The sequence below is a fragment of the Eptatretus burgeri genome, chromosome 8, assembly GCF_056783735.1.
Source record: "Eptatretus burgeri isolate ZD-2024b chromosome 8, Ebu_testis_v1, whole genome shotgun sequence".
Taxonomy (NCBI): Eukaryota; Metazoa; Chordata; class Myxini; order Myxiniformes; family Myxinidae; genus Eptatretus; species Eptatretus burgeri.
The window spans coordinates 80,063,607-80,085,232 of record NC_140968.1 but is presented as its reverse complement, the minus strand read 5'-3'; the positions used below and the strand labels follow the sequence as shown (position 1 = coordinate 80,085,232).

Genomic DNA, 21,626 nt, shown 5'->3' with positions numbered 1-21,626 from the left:
TCCTTACCATTCCGACACTCTCCCAAACTTCCACCCATTGCTTCTCCATCATATCATCCTTTCTTTCTTTTCATTTCTCTACCTGCTCTCTCTCGTGCACGTAACACATGAAATGCACCCAAATTACAACCTTGCAAAATGGTTTCATACACAATACAATTAGTGACTCTGCACCCTCTGATGCACCTTCAGTCGTTAAAAGGATTGTCGAGGTTCCTCACGTGACGCCACAAGATCACGTGCCCTTCGTTTATCCGCCATCTTGTCGGTCAAACTGGACCGGCACACTTTTTGTTTTTAATTGCTAAAATCACTGCATGCTACTTACAATGCCCGAGACTTCTTCGATACGACGGCAGGAACTTTTTGGAATAAAGTGTGACGGACACGGAAGGAGCACACAAACAACGAGAGCAGCACTTGGGAGAGCGCGTACCTCCGCCATGTTGAACAGTTTACGTTTTGTGACGCACTGCAGGTCGGATCTTGATCCGGACCCGAACCAAAATCGAATCTGCTTGTTCTTGTCACCTACCAAACCAATCCACCAATTTTCGTCCGAATCTGTGCAAATTTTTTTGTTGAGATATTCTGTTCACAAAGAAAAAGACAAACAGATAGAGGTGAAAACATACCCCCAGCCCTCTTCAGTGGTGGAGGTAATAACAACCCAAGCCACCAGACAGTAGTCACAACAATTACGTATTATAAAAGATCCTGTTTCGTGCGTTTCACATCCTCATTGAGACTCGTCGATGGATATGCTATCTGTTTGTGAAGTGCAACAAGCTGTCTTTACATTAAACCTGTCAGGGAAGTGACAGGTAGGCAGGTACACCTCGTCATTATAAATCATACAGCATTCCAGTTCACAATCTCCATTCATTTATGACGACAGACTTTACAAGCAATGCTAATCTGGACCATTAGGTGATAAGCGCTGGCTCAAATGGGGTTGGAAAAGAGCTGGGAGTCCTGAGTAATGCAGTTGATAGAAGTTCCAACATTCATGGCATGATAGAGCATGATAGAGTAAGAACATTCAATCAGTCTCACCTCACAGAGTTTTATGAGAAGTCGGTGTGTTTACAATCATACATTACCAATTAATATTGCTTGGTACATCCTTTGGACATCAGCTGCATCACTTGGACATCAGCAGCATCCTCTGTTTCTCTGGCACGTTCCAGTTCTTCATCCCATGAATCCAGCCAGCCACAAAATATCTGTTGCCATCTTATACGCTTCCATCGCCTCCTTTGTGTAATACGAGGAAGTGCTTACTCGATAATTGTATATATTGGGGAACTGTAGGACAGGCAGCTGCAGTAGCGAACTGAGGGGGATGCAGCCCACCCTCGGGCTCCGAGTTCAGGGGTCGGATGGGGTGCACAAAATTCACAACCAGTTTAACAAGTTCGCCAAGAATTGAGCTATTTTCATAAACTTATGGATCATTTAAAACGTTTGTGTTATGCGTGATAATGACATCATGGGATATCAAATACAGTATTAGTATATCAGCAAAAATATCCTGCCTCGGGAAATCCCTTGTTTTTCAGTGTTAGATTTAATAAAAGTAAAAAAGAGGCTGAAGGGGGGGTCAGCGACAAATAATGTTTTGCCCCTGGGTGCCAGACACCCTCAGTACATCATTGGGCAACTGTTCCACATCAACATGTTTGTCCATGGTGGTCAGCAAGTTTCCCCGGCAATTTGTCGGGATCTATGACCCCAGTGACTACTAATTTCTGGATATGCCGGTGCCTGCTCTGCATATCTAGATGACTAACAACAATAGATCGATAAGCTGGGGACACTTCCAGTTGCAGATTTTCTCCAGACATTTTCAGTGATCCTGATTCAGATCTGGATTGGTTACACTTACAGACTGATTCATATAGTTCTGTCAAGTCGTGTCTGACTTCTGGGGACATTTATGATCAGATTTGTCCAAACGTCCCTGTCCTGCACTGCTTCCTATGGCTTTAATTCGCAGAGACAGCTGGTTGCAGCCTTTACCGCATCCATCTAGCACAACCATATCCACCATGGTTGACTTCTCCAGACTTTCGTTCTGTACGCATGATGTGTCCAAAGTATGAGTTTGTGTTTCAACATCAGCACTTCCACTGTACATGGTGGTCTAATTAGCTGACGCGCACGAAGTGCAAAGTCGAGTTAAACAATTGCTTCACTCTGTCTGTCTGTCTGCCTGTCTACAGACGCCAATCTACGATCAAGGAACGACTTCATTTCAATTGCATTTTATAATTTGAACACTGAAGAACACGCATCGTATCATGAATCGGAACACAAACCTGCAGTTGAGCGGTACTTAATTTTTTTTTGTATACATCGTCAAGGCTCGTATAAGAGTCAACACACAACGCACAACAAGGTGGGCAGGAGACAAGAGGGGCGGGAGTGGGGAGGACAAAACAGTGGGGAACAAAGACATTAGGAGATCTGTGGAAGGGAGAGGGGTGAGGTGGGGAACACGGGGTATACAAGATGGACATTACAGGGACTTTCAGGAAGGAAAGCAGGGAATTTGAAGGAGGTGGATTTGGGGTGGATTAGCGGGGGTGGAAAAGATCGAGGATTTGGATGGGGAACGATAAGAAGTGGTGGTGAACATTTGTTTTGAAGGCCTGGAGGGAAGAATGGGATTGAACAGAGTGAGGGAGTTTATTACAAAGGCGGGAAAAAATATGAATGAAAGTGTGAAGGTGAGCAGTGATTCGGGATTTTGGTAGTTTTACCAGAAGGGGGTTGCTGACGGACCTTGAGTGCCCTGCGGAAATATGGGGGGGGGAGGACATATCGCAGACAGAGCGGGTTTGGGGGTGAGACCGGAGAGGAGATGATAGAAGATAGAAAGACCACCGACCTGCCTTTGGTGAGAGAGTGAGAGGCCCAAACACTCAGCCTCATTGTGGGAGATAGCAATGATCCAAAATGCTTTGGTTTCCACAGCTTGAACCCGATAAAGGTGAAAGGCAGGAGCACCAGCCCAGAGGGGAGAACAGTACTCAATCAGGCTGCGAAGGAAAGCTTTGCATGTGGTCAGGAGCTCAGGTAGGCCGAGGAAGGACTGTGCACGACGGAGGATTCGCAGTCAGCGACTGGCTTTGGAGACCAGGTTAGAAATGTGGCTTTCCCAAGAAAGATTATAGCAGATAGTGAGACCCAGAAGCTTGAATGAGAGGACTTCTTCCAGAGGATTGTTGAGAAAGTAGATGGGGGGTTTTCCAAATGGTCTTTTCGGAGAGACATCGTGAGAGTGTGACATTTGTCAGGATTGAAAGACATGTTCCACATGTTGGACCAGTTTGTGATTTTATTTTTGTGATTTTTTTGGCTCTGGATTTGGCAAATTGTACAGCATCTTGTCTGGAGCATGCATGTGTACAGAGGAGAAAGGCAACTTTTTAGAGCAGCATACAGAGGAGTGAGTTAACACTGCCTACCTGGCAGTCAAACATAATTGAAAATCATTCCAAACACTAAATGTTTATTGTTTTTTGGGGTTTTTCACATGCTGTTTTTAGGGATGTCATAAAGGACAAACTAACAGTCACAAATAAGTATTTTAAGGTGTGTAAAAAATAAGGTGGTGTAAAAACAGTGCATCAAGGACAGTTAACTTCCAAAAATAGTTTTGTTTTTTTCTTTTCTACAGCCTTTAAAACCTTATTTTCTTTTCAAATTGATTTATATACTTGAATACTGTAGAACACAAATCACCTTCTTGGCATTTCCAAAACCTCCAGTTCAGCATTATTTGGACAAAATTTTACGCCATCGTGACCAATCAAATTTGCTACTCAGCATTGGGGAATGTCGAGATTCAGACAAAATCACGGCTTGTATATAGGAAATATTGATTGCACTCAGAAACTCAAAGCAAGAGCAGAAAAGACCCTTCCCATATTCTTTTTATCAAAACTTCACGAGGTAAAGTGTTCTTTGACTTCTCTAATTTCTTCAAGCACCGATTTGTTTGTTGTTATTGTAATCCATGGAATTCTTTTTCACATTCCTCTCCTACGCCACATTTCAAAACTATCAATCCTCTTCCTTTCTTTCTTTTTCACTCTCCATGACTCACTTCCATACATTACAACTTGAAATACCAGAGCCTTCACCAGCTTCCTCTTGGTCTGTTTTGGCACATCTTTGTCAATCCTGACATTGCTGTTCTCCTCAATGCTAACCATCTTTCAAGATCTCCTCCACATTCTCTACTCACCACAATCTTGGAACCCGGGAAGATGAAACTTTCCACTATTTCCACGTGAACGTCTCCCAGTCTAAACGCGTTGATCTCCTCAGTTGACAAGATTTTAATGTTTTTTAGGTTTAAATAAAAACACCTTTTTCACTTTCCTTCTTCATTGTCTGCAGAAGTTTCATGAAAACCTCTTTACTTTCTGCTAACAGAGTGGTATCATCAGCATACCTTAGATTGTTGATACGTCTTCCTCCATCACAGAGTCCAACCTCCATGATAACCAAGTTTGATTTCCTCATGATGTACTCACGATGCAGATTGAACAAGTAAGGGGAGAGAATGAACCCCCTGTTTCACCACTTTTACAATTCCAAACCATTCTGTCTCTCCATACTCTGTTCTTACTGTAGCTTCTCATTTAGTGTACAGGCTTCTTATTAGACGCATCAGGTGCTCCAGCATCCCCATTTCTCTCAGCATAATCCACATCAATTAATGATTAACACAATTAAAAACATTGCAATAACAGATAAAACAGAGAAACACCTTCCTTTGATATTCATTTGCTTTTTCCATGATTCACCTTCGATTTACGATTTCATCTCAACTACCTCTTCCTCTTTTGAAACCTGCTTGCTCAACGGGCACTCCTCACTTCATTAATTATTCCATCTGTGCTGAATGATCCTTAGTAATATCACGCTAGCATGTGAAATCTAGACAATGGTTCATTTATTTGAATTTGGTGACTTCCAAAATGGCAGTCCCAACAGGTGCTTGTGTCATCAGTTTACGTCAGTGAGAAATCTCTCAAGAAGTTCTCAAAATTCCAATAATTTTGAGAGCTTCACAGTTTACAAGACCTATGTCCGCCCTTGGCTGGCGCTCCAGTATCACATCTGCCTCTACTGATTTCTGAAGAATAAAAAGCTCTCAATATTATTGGAATCTCCCATGACGTGATCGATGTCTGTTGCTCTCAAAATGCAGGCAAGTCGGTGTTCCCTCTCTCTCTTTCTTTTTTACCATCTATTCACCAACTTTGCTTCCTCTGCTCTCTCAGCCCTTCAACCCTCCCCAGCAACTCAAGGATGCATGTATTCTTCCAGGTTAAAATCCCCAAATCCAGGCTGACTGCACACTTCAACTGTTTTATTCCTCATTTCTTCCATCTATGGAACCATCTTTCAGAGGGTGCTCTGTCTCACTCTTCCCTCCAGGACATCAAGCAAGCAGTGAACCACAATCTCTTGTCATCCCCAATCCTGACCCATGATCTTTATTATTCCAATAATATTGAGAGCTTTATATTTTTTTTTGCCGACCTCGGAGGATGACAGGCTGAGTCAACTCCACCTGGCTGACTTTGTGCATTCAATTGATATCTCTACCGTTTGTCCTGCTGATGAGAACGTTAATCCCAGAACATCTCCGTTTTCAATACGGCGACGATGGAAACTTTTAGAATTGTAATCCACATGCATGATAAACGCATCCTTTATCAAGCTCACTCTGCTTCTGTGCAACTGCATTTAAAGCACAACAGAGACCTTGAAAAGCATGTTATTGAACATGCTACTTACCAAAGCAGGGTTTGATTTGCTGTGGTACACGACGACCCATCCATTTGTCAATTACCTTGGTGGCACTTACATACAGAGATTGGTGTGAGATTACTTACTGCAAGTTGCTCACCCTAATTATTTAGAAGCTCATTGGTTCTCTTTTCCTCTCTTTTCACTTCCAACCCTCTCAGTGGATTGGTCTAATGTGTGCAAGCCAAGGCGTCATTGCCCTTGAGACCAAACCTTGGTGGTAGATGATCGTGATGATCTGGGGAACAAGTACATAATGGAAGGCGACTTGTGACGTGGGTAACCATGGGCTTGATTCTGATTTTTAATGCCCTGAGGTATGGGATGGTGTGCTGTGTTTGTGGATCCAATGCGTGGGTTGGTGTAGAGTGCGTGAATTACGTGCAGCTCGTGCGGGGGCGCTTCCGGTCCACCTCCGTGGCTCCAAGTGCGCACAATGCTGTGGAATTAACTCAAATCCCAAAGTGGTGGTGAAAGGTTAGCACAAAGTGGTGCTTATTATCGAATCGCAAGACGTTAGAGATCCCACAAAATCCTTTGTAGAAAGGCCAGTTGAGTGGTTGCATCTGCCGAGCTCCTCACGATAAATTAGTCCATAAAATTGCGCCGGTGTACGTATGTGCACTGCAAGACCCAATGGTATACGTATGTGCACTGCGTCCTCTTCATGGTTTTCTTTTAACATTCACATCACATACATACGAGAGCAACTGTGAGGAATGGAGGCTGCAGCCTTTGGTGGGAATTAAACAGGTTAAACTCTTGCATCTTAAAATAATCTCTCCGACTCCAATATTTGTTCAACTAAACATAATTCCTGAGTGGGAATTATGTTGTTGGAGTCAAATGGCGAGAGAATGATGGGACATGGGAAACTGCCTCAATCGGATGTTCCAAGATGCCAAAGGCTTGAGCTTGGAAGGTTTGAGTTGAATAGAATAATATTGGGGGTTGAGGAGGGGGGGGGAGGTTTGGGGGAGCGGGGGTGGAACAAGCAAGTCATTTTTGGAAGCACTCTCTGACGATGTTCCGCCGCCCCTGACTGTGCGTGGGCCTGCTGTGTGTGCTCCGTGCTTCTCTTACTTACTCCAGACTTGCTGTGATTCATACGCGGTCCCTATGGCGACCTGCAGTCATGGAGCATGGTGGTACTGTGCCTCCGCCTCCTCGGACAGCCGCTTCAACATGCTTGCCTGTTAGTCGTGCCGCGGGGGGGCTCCGATACCGACGTGTCAGTCGAGCATCCTCCCTCCCGGCTCGGACTCTGGGCCGTAGCGCATCCACCGATCCGGACGCGGCTGTGATCGAGCTCCGCAACGGGATGTCACGGCGCCACGCATGTGACGGACACACTGTGGTGAAGCAGTACATTTGGGGTGAATGGCGTAAGTAGTTGTCCTTATACGCATCCCATAAACATAAACATACTCCATTGTGCTTCTCTCGGATTATGCGGTGTATAGCCAGTTCGTTTCTCACAGGTTCTCCGATCCCGCTCCGATTTCTTGCCGAATTTGTGCCGCTCTTTTGAATCTTCAGCAACGCATCATATGACCTCATATCTCTCTCTCTCCCACTCTGCTTTCCTTTTTGGTGGAAACAATATTTTTTCATGGGAGAGTAGACTATCTGATGTGCTGCGATGTGAAAATGGATAAATTAATCCAATGAGTCCACGAGGACGCAGATCCAGAGTGGAATGAGACAAACGTCACGATGCATCAGTCTCGTGGTTTCTTCTCAACATTGAGCGACGTCTGAGGACCTGCATGGGGAACCTGCCCACAACCCTAGCATGGAGCGACTGCCAGGGGCCACGTTTATTTTGTATTCAAACGTCGATATCATTGAACATCATTGGTGTAAATAAAGCTGTGTTTGAAGCGCTGAAAATAAAACATTTAAAAAATGGCTCCACAATCGCAATTAAGGACAACCAGATCTGGACAGATTGCCAGGGAGGTCTCAAATGGGTCTGCTGATGATGGAGAGACCTTTTTGCTAGATGTACTTTAACTCAACAAGGTTGGCATTTGAACCTGCAGGTGAGCCGACACGGAACCACAAAGGCTCAAAACGAAACGGTCCGCAGGATCAAATCTTCATGAAGGATTGATTTATCAAAATGAGTGGGTTATCATTCAGGGTAAATGACAACCTCAAAACGTTCACCGCCTCCAGATTAAGAGGGAGCATATGAGAAGGTCTTGGGAAGTGGCTGAGTGTGTGGGTTGTGCAGAATGTGGAGGAGATGAAAGATATATTCTCATTTCTCTCCAGCGAGGTCTTTTATCTGTACCCTGGAATATATTCCACTGTTGCCTTGGAGATTCCATCTTCCTTTGACCTGATGGCAAATAGCATTGCCGGACAATTCCCACCAACCGTCATCAGAGGGATTTCGTTTATAAAGCTTCAGCGCTCATGCTGAGCTTTGCGCTTTTCATCCCGAGTGTACAGGAGCTTTGAAGTCTCGATTATGGTTTAACATACCCCATCTGAGCGTACTGTGGTTCCCGTTATAGTCCCAAACTTTAATGTGCAAATCATTTTATACCTTTTTGATATACAAAGTCAAGGTTCATGGAAGAGCTAAAACACAGAATGGATCAGGATGCAACAGAACAAAATGACCAGTAGAAAGAGGGGGGGGGGGACACTAAAAACAGGGATGAGGGAGAAAACATAGAGAGACTTGGACAAATAAGAGATGTAAGGAAGAATGAGGGGGAAGGGAGGATGCATTGGATAGACACAATGGATACAAAAGCAAACTCATAGGAAAGAAATGGGTGGGATTTGCGAGGGAGGTGTGGGGGAGTTAACAGGGGTGAAGAAAAGATCATGGCTTTTGATGGGGGATGAACTGAAATGGTGTTGAACAAGTCTCGAAAACCTGGAGGGAAGAATCAGATTGAAGAGAATGTGGAAGTTGGTTCCACAGGTGGGGAAAAAGAAGAACAAATGAGTGCAGGTGAGCAATGATTCTAGATTTGGGGAGTTTCCCCAAAAGTGGATTGATGGTGGATTGCATGCACCCTGCAGAAACCTTGGGGTTTGGAGAGAGAGAAGGGCGAGGATGACAAAACATGAAAGAACAGAGGGTGCAAGACCAAAAAGGAGGTGAAAGAAGACAGAGAGATCACCGACCTATCTGCGATGGCAAAGTGATAGGCCCATAGATTCAGCTTCATCATGGGATAGTCCAATGATCATGAAGGCCTTGGTTTCCATGGTGTCAAGCTGGACAACATGTGAGGTGGGGGCACCGGCCCAGAGGAGAGAGCAGTACTCCATCAATCTACAGATGTAAACATTGTGTCAGGGGATAAGAGTTCAGGTGTGCGAAGGAAGGACTTTGCACAATGGAGGATGCCCAGTCAGCAACTGTGTTTGGAGGCCAACTTTGAAATATGGTTGGCCCAAGAAAGATCATGGCTGATCGTGAGACCGAAGAGTTTTGATGACAGCTTCAAAGAGAGAGGGAGAAATTTCTCAGGATTGAAAGAGATATTCCAAGTGTTTGACTTGCTTGTGATTTTCTGAAGGTTTCAATAGAAGGGAGAAGCTGCTGCATGTTTTTTATGAAGGAAGAGGAATGTCATGGGAGAGGGTGGAGTCATCAGCAAATAAATAAAGATAATTTTTCAGAGAGATCGTGAATGAAGATTAGGAATAGGACTGAGCCCAGAACACTACCTTGGGGAACTCCACTCTTGACAAGGAGAGGGAGATGAAAGGATTCTGTTGAGTGCCACATGTCTCCGAGAGTGAAGTAAGTCAGTAACTCAGGAGTGCAGTTGGCCTTAGATACCATAGGCAGAGTATTTGGAGAGTAACGAAGGATGCCACACGATATATGAAAGCAAGAGCAAGGCAGGATGCCAGACTCTGTCTGGAGAGATGGCCCTGATCTCATATCTGACGTTGATGGCCTCCATTATTGTTGGGAGAGTAGAAGCAACATTTTCAGGTAGACCTGGTCTCAATCTGAATTGGTGATCTGAGATGAGGTCATTGGAGAAAAGGAAATATTTTATGTCAACTGCGATGATGGATTCTGTGACCTTGCTGATGATTGGAAGTAAGCTAATAGGTCTGGAGTTAAGGGGATTGTTTTTGCACTTTTTGTTTTTTGTCATGCAGTGATGTTCACTGATTTCCAAGCAGATGGAACATGACCTTGGGCAAATGATAGGATGAAAAGGACAGTGAGATATTTTATGACACGTCAGCTTATGCCATCCAGTCCCGAAAGTCGCTTTACCCCTGCTAAATTTCTCACACCTCCCTACATCCCTTCCTCTCCATGGTATGCACCAACACGGACTCAAAACACTGGTTCACAACTCTTTGTGTGCCTTCATCAAAGAGAAAGTGTTGACAAACCAGTGGGGGAGGACGATTGAAGAATTGCACGCTATATTCGTGGCCTCTTTTGCACAGATGACTTCACAACTGTTACACAGGATGTCTAAGAGGACTTGGCGATTAATTCAGTGGTGCAAGGAGAATGATAGAGCACATCCAGATACAATGACTGCTTTATTATTGTAAGTACTGCACAATAAAACTTGATTATTAAAAGAACTTAAGAATGAATGCTTTCCTCGGGAGGGGTAAAGTGACTTTCAAGCCATCCTGTACAATAGGAAATAAGCCTAACCCCACAACGGCGCCATATACCAGACTTGCATATGATGAACAATGGGGATGGGTGAGGGTTTGTGGCTGGCACGAGCTGGTTGGAGCTCCACCACAATGACATAGTAATGTGGGTCGGCACTGCACGGAAGAAGTGTGGCTTAAGGAGTTATGGAACCATGGAAATGATGATGAAATAAGCGAGATTTGAGGGATGGTTCTTCTTTGAAGGGCGAAGCAAAGAGAGAGCAAGGTGTTGACGCCGCCATGTGCAAAGCTCAACTACCTCACGAACGCTGCCACAACCCTGATGGACTCTGGACGCGCACAAAATTATATTTTGAAAATAAATGCCGACATTTACATTTCAGGTATTGAAACTTTTGCACCTTCGGCGGAAAATGTATAAATATACAAGGTCAGCTCCTATGCAATGACACCATTCACTAACTTTTACCATGCCCAGTAGAGAATATATAGCCTCCTGAAGGTAGGGCAGTTTTTGCAAACTTTGAAGTCACGTGACACGAAAACGAAAGCGAAATTCGAAAATCCGTCCCGACCAAATTTACATATTGTCCCATACATTCATGTCACAATCAAATTCAAGATCGCTTGAGAAATGTAGGAGGAGATAGATTTTGAAAATCGTCATTTTCGCATTTTTTGCCAACTTTGAAGTCATGTGACACGAAAACGAAAGCGAATATCGAAAATCCGGCCTAACCAAATTTAGATATTGTCCCATAGATTCAAATGCTACAATCAAATTCAAGATCGCTTGAGAAATGGCGGAGAGATACAATTTGAAAATCGTCATTTTCGCAACTTCAAAGGCCTCGTGACCTTGACCCTGACCTTCGGTGACCTTGAAAGTCATACCATCGTGTACGTCTCATCGACCTCTATCAGGATCACTAATGACCAGATCTCCCGCTTCAATTTCATTGTGAACGGACGGACGGACGGATCGAAGGACATCGACACCCATATTATTAGGTCATGCTCGAAGAGATGACCTAATAAAGGAAAGTAAAGAGATGAAATAAATGAAAGAATAAAGGACTGAAGGCTTAACTAAAAGCCCTACGCCATGCATCTTGCCCCATTTACCCACTAGATATATGGAGGGGTGGGGGGGGGGGAAATGAAATCGATACAACCTCCACCGTGTTACCTTTAGTACTTCTGTCAAGTTTGGTTAAGATGGGATAAGTAACGACCGAATGTATTGCGGTCAACAAACCGTCAGGCAGACAGAAACATGGACGAAATTGCGTATTTTAGTATGACTAGCAGAGTACCCGCCCTATAGGCGATCTTACAAGCATGCAACATGTTCTTCTGACATGCACCTTTATTTGGGCGGTGTACAGGCAAAAATAACAAAACCCGGGTTACGTGCATGAAGCAAAAACATACCTATTGCTTATAATTCAAATCACCACACTGCATGGGAAAACGTGGGGACAGGAATACTGCACCGTAAATGGTCAAGTCAGTTCAGGAATGGGAGAATGCGCCAGAGCAGTGTGTGCTGTGTCCACTTTCCACCGGTACTCCAGGGGCCTCCGTCTGGCCATACCCCAGGCAGATGCCTGGCCGATCCCCATCTCCGTGAGATGCTGATCAACCTGCTGCAACCACAAGGCATGTCATCGGCCCGTTGGCCATCTCCAATCATGAGGCTTCCTCGCTGAGCGAATCTGGTAAGCAGGATCAAGCTCAGAAAAACGGGCCACAAGTCAATACAGTCACGCAGCGGATGCTCATGGACTATACAGGTAACAATTCTCATCTGGGTCTCTCTCAGCAACTGCTTGTTGGACACATAGTCTGAGTCTTTGGGTCTTTCACTCTCTCATATGTTTCTGTATATTACCTCTTATACGAGCCTTGACATGGTATTCAAAAAAATGACTGGAAGCACCAAGGACTTAAAGATTCAGACTTTCGTCCTCCTGCATAGGTACCGACAGCACCACACCCCATGATCCAGTGAGTACATTGACCTCTGGCTCACAACATGCGGAGACATGAATATCACCACCAAGGTAAGTCAGTCAGTCAGTCAGTCAGTCAGTCAGTCTCTCTCTCTCTCTCTCTCTCTCTCTCTCTCTCTCTCTCTCTCTCTCTCTCTCTCTCTCTCTTTCTCTCTCTCTCTCTCTCTCTCTCTCTCTCTCTCTCTCTCTCTGACCTCAACATCCTCACCACACACAGGTACAGACAAGATAGCAGCATTGAAGATGTCATTGAAAGCCTGGATCTTAGTTTTGACCTAGGAAACCTGTAATCCCAGTGGTTCTGATTCCTCATTCAGTGCCTCGAGGGCTACCATAAGGATATCCAGCATATCCGCAAAGGTAACTGAATAATCTTCAAAATCAAGGTCAGAGTTCTTGACATTCCCAAAACGATGCACCGCAACTTTATCACTCTGACATCCTCCACATAATCCAGTCCATACAAGTGCTGAAAAGTGTTGGGGCCAGTACACACCCCTGACGAACTCCAGCAACAACTGGAAATATGTCAGGGATGGTATCACCACACCTCACAGCACTCTCAGTACCAGAGTATAGTTCAGAAATCAGATTGATCACCTTTGCTGGCATCCCACGAAGACCCAGAATCCTCCAGAGGGCATCCCGATTAACTGAATCGAACGCTTTACAGAGATCAACACAGGCTGCAAGCAGCCCCTGCCAAAACTCTCATCTGCATTCAGCGAGTACCTGAACAACAAGGATACGGTCAATCGTTGACCTCTTTTGGATAACGCCTGACTGATCTGGGCATTGGGTCTGAAGCAGAAGGTGGTGAACCCTATTAATAATTATCCAAGCAAAGACCTTGCCTGCCGATGAGAGCAGCATCACCCCTTGGTAGCTGTTGCAATCCTGGCGATCATCCTTACCTTTCCAGAGAGGGACAACATGGCCCTTCTTCCAGTTAGTTGGGATGATGCCTGTGTTCCAGACAGAGCACAGAATTGCATGCAATGACAAGTACAGCTTTTCCACCAGCCTTGAGAAGTTCAACATGGATGCTACAGATTCCAAGAGCTTTACCCCTTTCAACAGGTTCACCGCATCCTGAGTTTCCACAAACAAAGGTGGTTCACAGTTGATTAGAGGGTCAGCAATAGGGATAATTACATCCCTGATGTCCAACTCAACAGCTGTTGGGTCAGCCTGGTACAGCCGCTCAAGGTAACCAGCCCAGCGGGCCTACACTTTGGACTCCTCTGTCAAGACCCCAACACCCTCCGCTCTAACTGCCGTACACCGAGGGACAGGCTTGGAGGAACGCAATGTGCAGATTCTTCTGCAATCAGGATGAGAATCACTTGACCACAGGTGATATTCTACCACTTCACAGATTCCTCGCACATAGGCCTCCTTGTCCACCCTCAGTACACATACAGTTTTACGCTTCAACTCCTTGAACAGTTCCGCTCTGCCATTGAGCCTGGCCCTGCAACTCTGGTCAATGGTATCCAGTGACCCTTTGGAGACACGTCCACCGGCAACATCAAGGATGGTAGTCTTGAAGGCACACCGCAACTCTTCAAGATTCGCTTCTTGCCCAACTGTGTCTGTGGACGTCCTCCTGCAGTTGGGTTCCTTTTTATTAGGAGGTTGGTGGCAGGATTTGCACTCTGGCCACCGTAAAACCCTTCAATCCGCAAAACATACGAAAAGCACAAAATAATCTGAAAACCCACTCCATCGGAGTACCTCCTGTGCAGCTGCCCTCTGCAGGTCAGCTCACCGGTAGACAGGATTGGGTCAAAGCCTTCGGGACCCCCAATCTTTGATGATAGGAGGAAAACCATGGGTAACCTTCCCGGGTCAGATTGCGGTTGTGTGTGTCAGGGTGGTGCTGAGGTGTCATCCACCAGACAGCGGCCCCATCGGGTGAGTGTCTGGAATGTCCTATCCTTAAGAGAGGATGATCACCTGTCTTTTATCATCTCAGCTCAAGCGTTTGGACATCGGTGTTGCAGCACTCTCTCAGGTTATGAGACTGGATTGTGGCTAGATCATGGTGGGTGGTTACACCTCCTATTGGTCTGGTCACTCTGATGGTTACCATTCCCAAGGAGTTGATGTAGGTGTGTCCAAAAGCTGACTCCAATGATAATTGAGGTAACACCGATCAACGAGCGTATTATGAGACAAAGGATTCGTCACTCCTTGGTTGTCATTTCCCTGGTCACCGTATGCTCTGACTGAGGCGAGTGATCTCAGCGTGAAGGACGCATTCAATGCCACGCCAGAGTCTACGGTTGATCAGTGCCCCGGGAGAGATACTCTTCTGGTCTTGGGGGATTTCAATGCATTAACTGGAACTGATAGGGATGGTTATGAGACATGTGTTGGTCCTCACAAGACTCAAAGTATCCACCTTCACTTCGGTAAGGATCACGATTCATGGACCAAGACCAAGCTGTTCAACTTTTGTTGTTCTCAGAGTTTTGTTCCGAGGGCTCATTTCAAGATTGACACCGAACACTGGACTGCCTCCAATTGTAGTTGGTTTGTGGTAATATTCCCAGGGATGGTTTTCAAAATCTGTGAAGTTCTTTATAATTCTTGTTGCTCCAATTTTCACTGGTGCAATTTTGATGCTCTTCAGCTTCCAAGATCTCTTGATCTCATTTTTGAGGTCCTGGCATTTGGTAATTTTCTTGATTTCTGCATTATTGAAGCCAAGATCACTGGGTACTGACATCTCAATCAGCGATGCTGTGTTTTCCTTTTTGTTCCTGAGAACGATGTCTGGTCACAAGGCTTTGTTGTCCATGTTCATGCTGGACGGGATCATCAGGTCGTACTTGAGCATAACGTCCTTATTTTCAATGAGTGCCCTTGGTTCGTGCTTCCATGAGTTTTCTTGAACTAGGATGTTGAAATCTTTGCAGATATGCCAATGAATCACTGTGCATACTTTGTTGTGCCGTTGTGTGTAAAGTTGTTCTGAGAATAGTTTTTTCCATCCCAAAAGCAGGTGACTAGTATTTCTGTTTCTCTCTTGCAGAACCGATGTACACTTGTCTCTCTGGTCAGTCCCACCATCTTTTTAAATCCATTGGTGTAGTGTCCTTGATCTTGGGCATTTATTAATTATTATTCATTCTCCATCCCAGTTGAGCTGACCTCTTAAAGGTCATTCCAATGAGCTTTCTTTGTCTATCCCAACTCGGTCCAATTATTTTTTGTATTTTCCTGCTCTTTTGTTGTTTCCCACTTGTTGGTGTATAATTGTTGACATTTCTTTTTTGCAATTGTTGAGGCTGTATTTGTTGCTGTTTAATTTTCCTATGTGGTATCTTCTATTTGCACCTGTTTTTGGAAATTCCTTGCAAGGTGAGTTCGGAATACATTTTCAGGTTTGTTGTGTTCATGTTTGTTGACAAATTGAATCTGATAGTCTGTTGAGCATTTCACATACTCAGCTATTTCTCCACTCATCTCTCTGTGCACCTGTTTGAGTTCCATCAGGCCGCTGCCTCTCTCTTGTCTCGGCTGGTATACTCTTGAGATGTACTGGTTTTTGTAGAACATTTTGTGGATGGTAAGGAGTTTTCTTGTTTTGATGTCTGACTTATTGATTTATGATTGGGGCCAGTTTATTATTCCACAGCTGCATTGGGATACTGGTACTGTGAGTTGGTTTATGGCTTTGATTTTATTTCTTGGGGAGAGGTATGTTTTCAGGATCAGGTTCGTTCAATGTAGGTATTCTTTGGCGATTGTTTTGTGAATTTGTTTGTGATATATTTGGTGGCCCTCTTCTACCTCGAGGGATATGTATGATGCTTTGTTTTCTAACTGCTGTATTGTTGTTTCAAAGTCAACTTTTATGTTGTTTGTTTTTGTTGGTTTACCTTCTACAAATGTGCACTTCGCACATTTATCTAGTCCAAATTCCATTTGAATGTCCTCAGAGAACCGTTTTACTGGTTTTAGCTGTTCTGTCAATTGTTCGTGATTCGGTGTGAAGAGCTTTAAAACATCCATGTATCATAGATGTGTCACCTTTCGTGATCCTTTGGATGTTCTTCTATTGGTTGTTAGTGTGTATCTATGTCCTTGTTACCTCTGTCACCGATGGTGAAGGAGGTTATGTTTTCACCCCTTTCTGTCTGGTTGCTTGTTTATTTGTCTATCTGTCTGTTTGACTGTCTGTGTGCAGGATATTTCAAAAAGTTGTGGACGGATCCGGATGAAATTTGGTGGGCAGGTTGGGTGTGTGACAAGGACAAACTGATAGATTTTGGTGAAGATCCAGATCCGGATCCGACTACTAGAATTTTTAAGTGATTCTTCACTATCAAGGGATCGGGCCAAAATGATATATAGCATGACATCTCAAAAAGTTGTGGAAGGATTGGGACAAATCTTGGTGGACACGTTGGGTGTGTGACAAGGAAGAATTTATTCAATTTTGCTGAAGATCTGAATCCAGATCTAGATCCGAGAATTTTTTAAGTGATTCTTCACCATTGAGAGATTGTGCTAAACTCAGAGATAGAACGATATCTCAAAAAGTTGTGGATGGATTTGGATGAAACTTGGTGGACAGGTTGGGTGTGTGACCACAACAAATCAATTTGAATTTGGTGAAGATCCAAATCTAGGTCTGGATACGAGAATTATTTCATTTTAAAAGTGATTCTTCACCATTGAGAGATAGGGCCGTAAACGATATAGTACTGCATAGCATCATATTTCGAAAATGTATTGGGCCTGATATTTCTCGTGGATCAGGCATTACGTGGCAGAGTTAAGCACTCTACCGAGTGCCCTTCTCGTTTGTTGATGAGGTTATGCAGTGGGTCCAGAGCCAGACAATACAGGAGGGGGGAAAGGCAATCTCCCTTGAAGATCCCATGTTGTATCTTTATATCTGGTATTTCGGTGTGTGTGTGTGTGTGTGTGTGTGTGTGTCTGCCACTGCTCACTTGTATTTATAGGTAATTGTCGTAACTCAAAATCTCATCATCAGATATTTCTCGTATTTTCTATGTTTCCGTGAGTCCGATTTACATTCAAGAACACAATAATTACAGTTAACGATTTTGAAATTGCCACTCTTTCATTTAAATGCTTAAAATGATGTTAAAAAGACCATTTGCATTAAACATTTCTTTCTCGCAATGGCAGGTTAAAAGTAGCCACGCCAGCAGCACTGAGTCACTGAAAACATACACACAGCACATGTGTGAAAGGCCTCGTTAGCATTCATGTTATTTTGAAAGTCCTATATTTTTTAATCACTGAATGTAAATTAGGAATCTACAAAACAAGAAAAGGAAAACTCTTTGCAAACGCAAATGTTGCATTGAATGTATTGCCAGGTTGCATGTGCAGTTTTAGTTTATATTTCCCAGAACTTAGACAATTTGCAATTGTTTAAACAGAAATGGTGTTTTAAGATTGTGTTGTGCAAAATATTTCACGGTGATCTGAAATTTGCATTCTAAACATGATTTTATCTGTTATCTATGACATATTTGTGTAATTTAATTTACTGGAACACGTGTTCCCTACGGGAGTTGCAGGAAGGGTCATGTTTTAACCTCTGTGGGGGAAATAGATTACAGTAGATGTAGACGCAAAACATCACGATAAGCTATATTAATACACCTTAACACCACGTTTGTCCAAGGCAGAAAAGCCCCTTGGAGAGAGGGGCAAATGAAGTCGCTACAACCTCCATCGTTTGACCCTTCGTCCTGTCAAGTTTGGTTGAGATTGGTTAAGTAATGATTGAATGTATCGTTGTCAGACAGGCCCCAAATTGAGTATTTTAGTATGATTTGTTGATTAGTCCTTTTCGTTTGTTTTTGTGCTAGCTTGTATTTTAACCTTGTATGTTAAAGGTGTTCAAAATATCTATCTATCTATCTATCTCTCTCTCTCTCTCTCTCTCTCTCTCTCTCTCTCTCTCTCTCTCTCTCTCTCTCTCTCTCTCTCTCTCTCTCTCTCTCTCTCTCTCTCTCTCTCTCTCTCTCTCTCTCTCTCTCTCTCTCTCTCTCTCTCTCTCTCTCTCTCTCTCTCTCTCTCTCTCTCTCTCTCTCTCTCTCTCTCTCTCTCTCTCTCTCTCTCTCTCTCTCTCTCTCTCTCTCTCTCTCCCTCTCTCTCTCTCTCTCTCTCTCTCTCTCTCTCTCTCTCTCTCCTGAACTCCCCCCAACTCTGTATATCTGTGTGTGAACAACTCTCAAACTAAGTGATGATTTTAATTGCACTTTAAATCTCAATTTCGATAGGAATAGTGCAGAAACGCTTCCAGCTCCAAGCACACCTCTCTTTGACGTTATTTCACATGATAACCTCAGATACGTTTGGTGACTACAACATACACACCTTCAACAATTTACCTGGTATCGAGTTTTGCAAATCAGCCTATAACTTGCTCGGCTCGATAAATTTGATAGCGGTCATTCTTTTCTTAATCTTAGACAACACATCCTTGAATTATTCCCTCTCTATTTTTCCTGACCATCATTCAGTGAAATTTCCGATTTCATTACCTCGTAATACCAGCACACCCTATATTTATCCTTCAACAGCATCCTTCTGAGTGATCCTTTTTTGAAATTATCCTTTGAGACTTTTTGGGCCAAACTGCATAACTTTCCAAATCTTTGCAGGTGTGGGGCAATGCTAAAGCCCATATCTGTGCTTTTTGTGAGAAATATAAACTAAACTTGAATGTACGTTCTCTAAGGAGATGCTGACTCATTACATGCTGTTGTTTTCTCTCAGTGCAATATTATTCCGTAGGGTGCGAACCTATTTAAACTGTCGCGTGGCCGTGCCATGAGTAATATAATCCTGTCCTCATTTTCATCTTGCATTTTTTTTCTTGTAAGCTCAAAGTTAAACTCGTTCATCTCAGACATTCAAATTACGAAGCTTTGTGCCAAATTTGGCAATTATAGTTGCCCTCACCTGGCTACGCTATTCTGCTGACAACCAAACAAACAGACAAGGGGTCACCGCGATACTCACTTGGTCATCATACGGCCAAGGCATGAGTAACTACTCCAGTCATAAACGGATAATAATAGAAACTTTGAAGCAGGAGATTCATCAATTACAGGGAGGTGTTGATGGCTTTCATGTTGACGGTGGAGTCTGTTGATGTTTGAGAATTTGGCTGTGGTCAAGGGATTAATTAAAGAAATTGGCCTCCTAATATTATTTCGGCTGCAGGTTAAAGGTCGAATATACCTAGACACTTGCTGTGAGGATTTTCTTTTTGAGTTTGAGAAGATGGCTAAAGTGGGTCAGCAAATTCTGAGCCTTTGCTTCTCATAATAGTTATATTAATGAAGATAACATGAGAATCAAACATTTTATTTAAACTGTTTTCTGTACATTTTGTCTGCTAAATCTAATGATGCATTTGCAATGCATCATATCACCACAAACTTACCCCAGCTTAATGACCTTCAGTGATACACCCTTGATGAGAACATTACTCTTGATGAACTTAATGCTGTGCTCTGACCTTGATGTTCATAAAGCTTCAGGTTTGAATGGATTACCAGCTGAATTTTACAAGGCCTTCTGGGGAAATGATTGGGCCTGTTTTGCTTTAAATATTGTTACACGGTCTTCACGATTGATGTGCAATCGTAAGCCTTATCCTGAAGAATGTCGATTTGCAGCTGGCACAGAAATGGCGACCAATGTCTTCACTGTGCAGATTTTCACTGAAGCTATTGGTGATCATGCAAAGACAGTTGGCAGCACAATCATAGCCATAGGTTGTGACTAATCCTATTGTATTCCACATAGGTCGATACACAACAATATTTTTTTAATACGACATTTATGGGACGTGTGTGCATTTTCGTGACAAGTAATGAATACAACCCCGTTGCTTTGCTGACGAGGGTGTTGGGGGGGGGGGAGGAGGGAGGTGAAGGAGAGAGAGGAAGAGAGGATAGAGAGGCGGGGAGAGAGGGGGAGAAGGGAGGGGGAAGGGGGAAGATAGGAAGGAGAAAAGAGTAAGGCGGGGTGGGAGGGAGGTGGAGAGAGCGATCTCGCACCAAACATTGCTACACATTGCGGGAGGGAGGGGTGAGAGAGAGAGAGAGAGAGAGAGAGAGAGAGAGAGAGAGAGAGAGAGAGAGAGAGAGAGAGAGAGAGAGAGAGAGAGAGAGAGAGAGAGAGAATGAGAATAAAAGAGAGAAAGGTGAGAGGTGGAGGTGGGGTTAGCAAAGAGAATGATATATGTTATGCTTCATGAACGAACACACACACACACAAAAAAAAACTCATGTCAGAATAGCTGTACACACAACAACATAACAGAGTTTGTAATGTTAATCACTGGCACATCTATAAAAACTTAGATATCCCAGTTCCAGAAAATTTGTGGTAGCATAAACCAAAAGCTTGGACGAAAAACCTGGAAGTACTGCTCATGTATGACCTAATGATCACATCGAGCGTGAACATTGAAAACAAAGCATTGCAACCAGATAGCATATTTAGGTACAAAAAAGAGAGAAGAGGGTATTATTGATTGAGGTGGTAAAACCAGTGATTTTGGACTAAACGATGCAGAAATCAAGAAAATGACCAAACACCAAGACCTCAAGAATGAGTGAGAAGATCCTGGAAGCTGAAGAATGCCAAAGTTGTACCAGTGATAGCTGGACCTACAGGAATGATGACAAAGAACATCACAGAGATATTAAACATACCCCTGGGCGCACCTGTATACCGGGAGCCCACGGGGCTTAGCTCAATCGAAGAGGGGAACAATTGCCGTCCTCATGGTAAGATGCCAGATGATATTCGCACCTCAGAACTCTGCGTCTGCCGGGACACTGCTGCTGGGTTGACATTCTGCAGTCAATATCTGTATCGCATAATCGGCGATAGCTCAACCTGGTAGCGGAACAGCCCCAAGTAGGTTTCTGATATTATTCGTATAGCTTGGAACACGGTATAAACAATGACAGACGATTTCGCCGCTGGAATACCGGTGACAAGCCTGGTGTTGGCTTAGTGGTTAGGGTGGCGGCTTGGGATCCCAGAGTCCTGAGTTCAAGTCCCGTTGGCTGCTGAATTAACACCAGGGGGTTGACTCAGCCTGCCATCCTTCCGAGGTCGGCGAAATGA

The 21,626-nt window shown here is 43.8% G+C and overlaps 1 protein-coding gene across 4 annotated transcripts in view; it reads left to right on the top strand.

The window, feature by feature from the left end:
- Window positions 1–21,626, top strand: part of LOC147022142 (serine/threonine-protein kinase DCLK3-like) — a 133,550-nt gene that overhangs the window by 1,212 nt on the left and 110,712 nt on the right. Inside the window, exon 1 of one of the 4 annotated variants that reach the window (XM_085892768.1) lies at window positions 6,851–7,217. The exons of the other annotated variants lie outside the window; for them this stretch is intronic. Coding sequence (XP_085748894.1) covers window positions 6,968–7,217 — 250 coding nt within the window. The 5' untranslated portion in view covers window positions 6,851–6,967. Of the gene's footprint in view, window positions 1–6,850; window positions 7,218–21,626 lie in introns of those variants that run through there. 4 annotated transcript variants of the gene reach the window in all.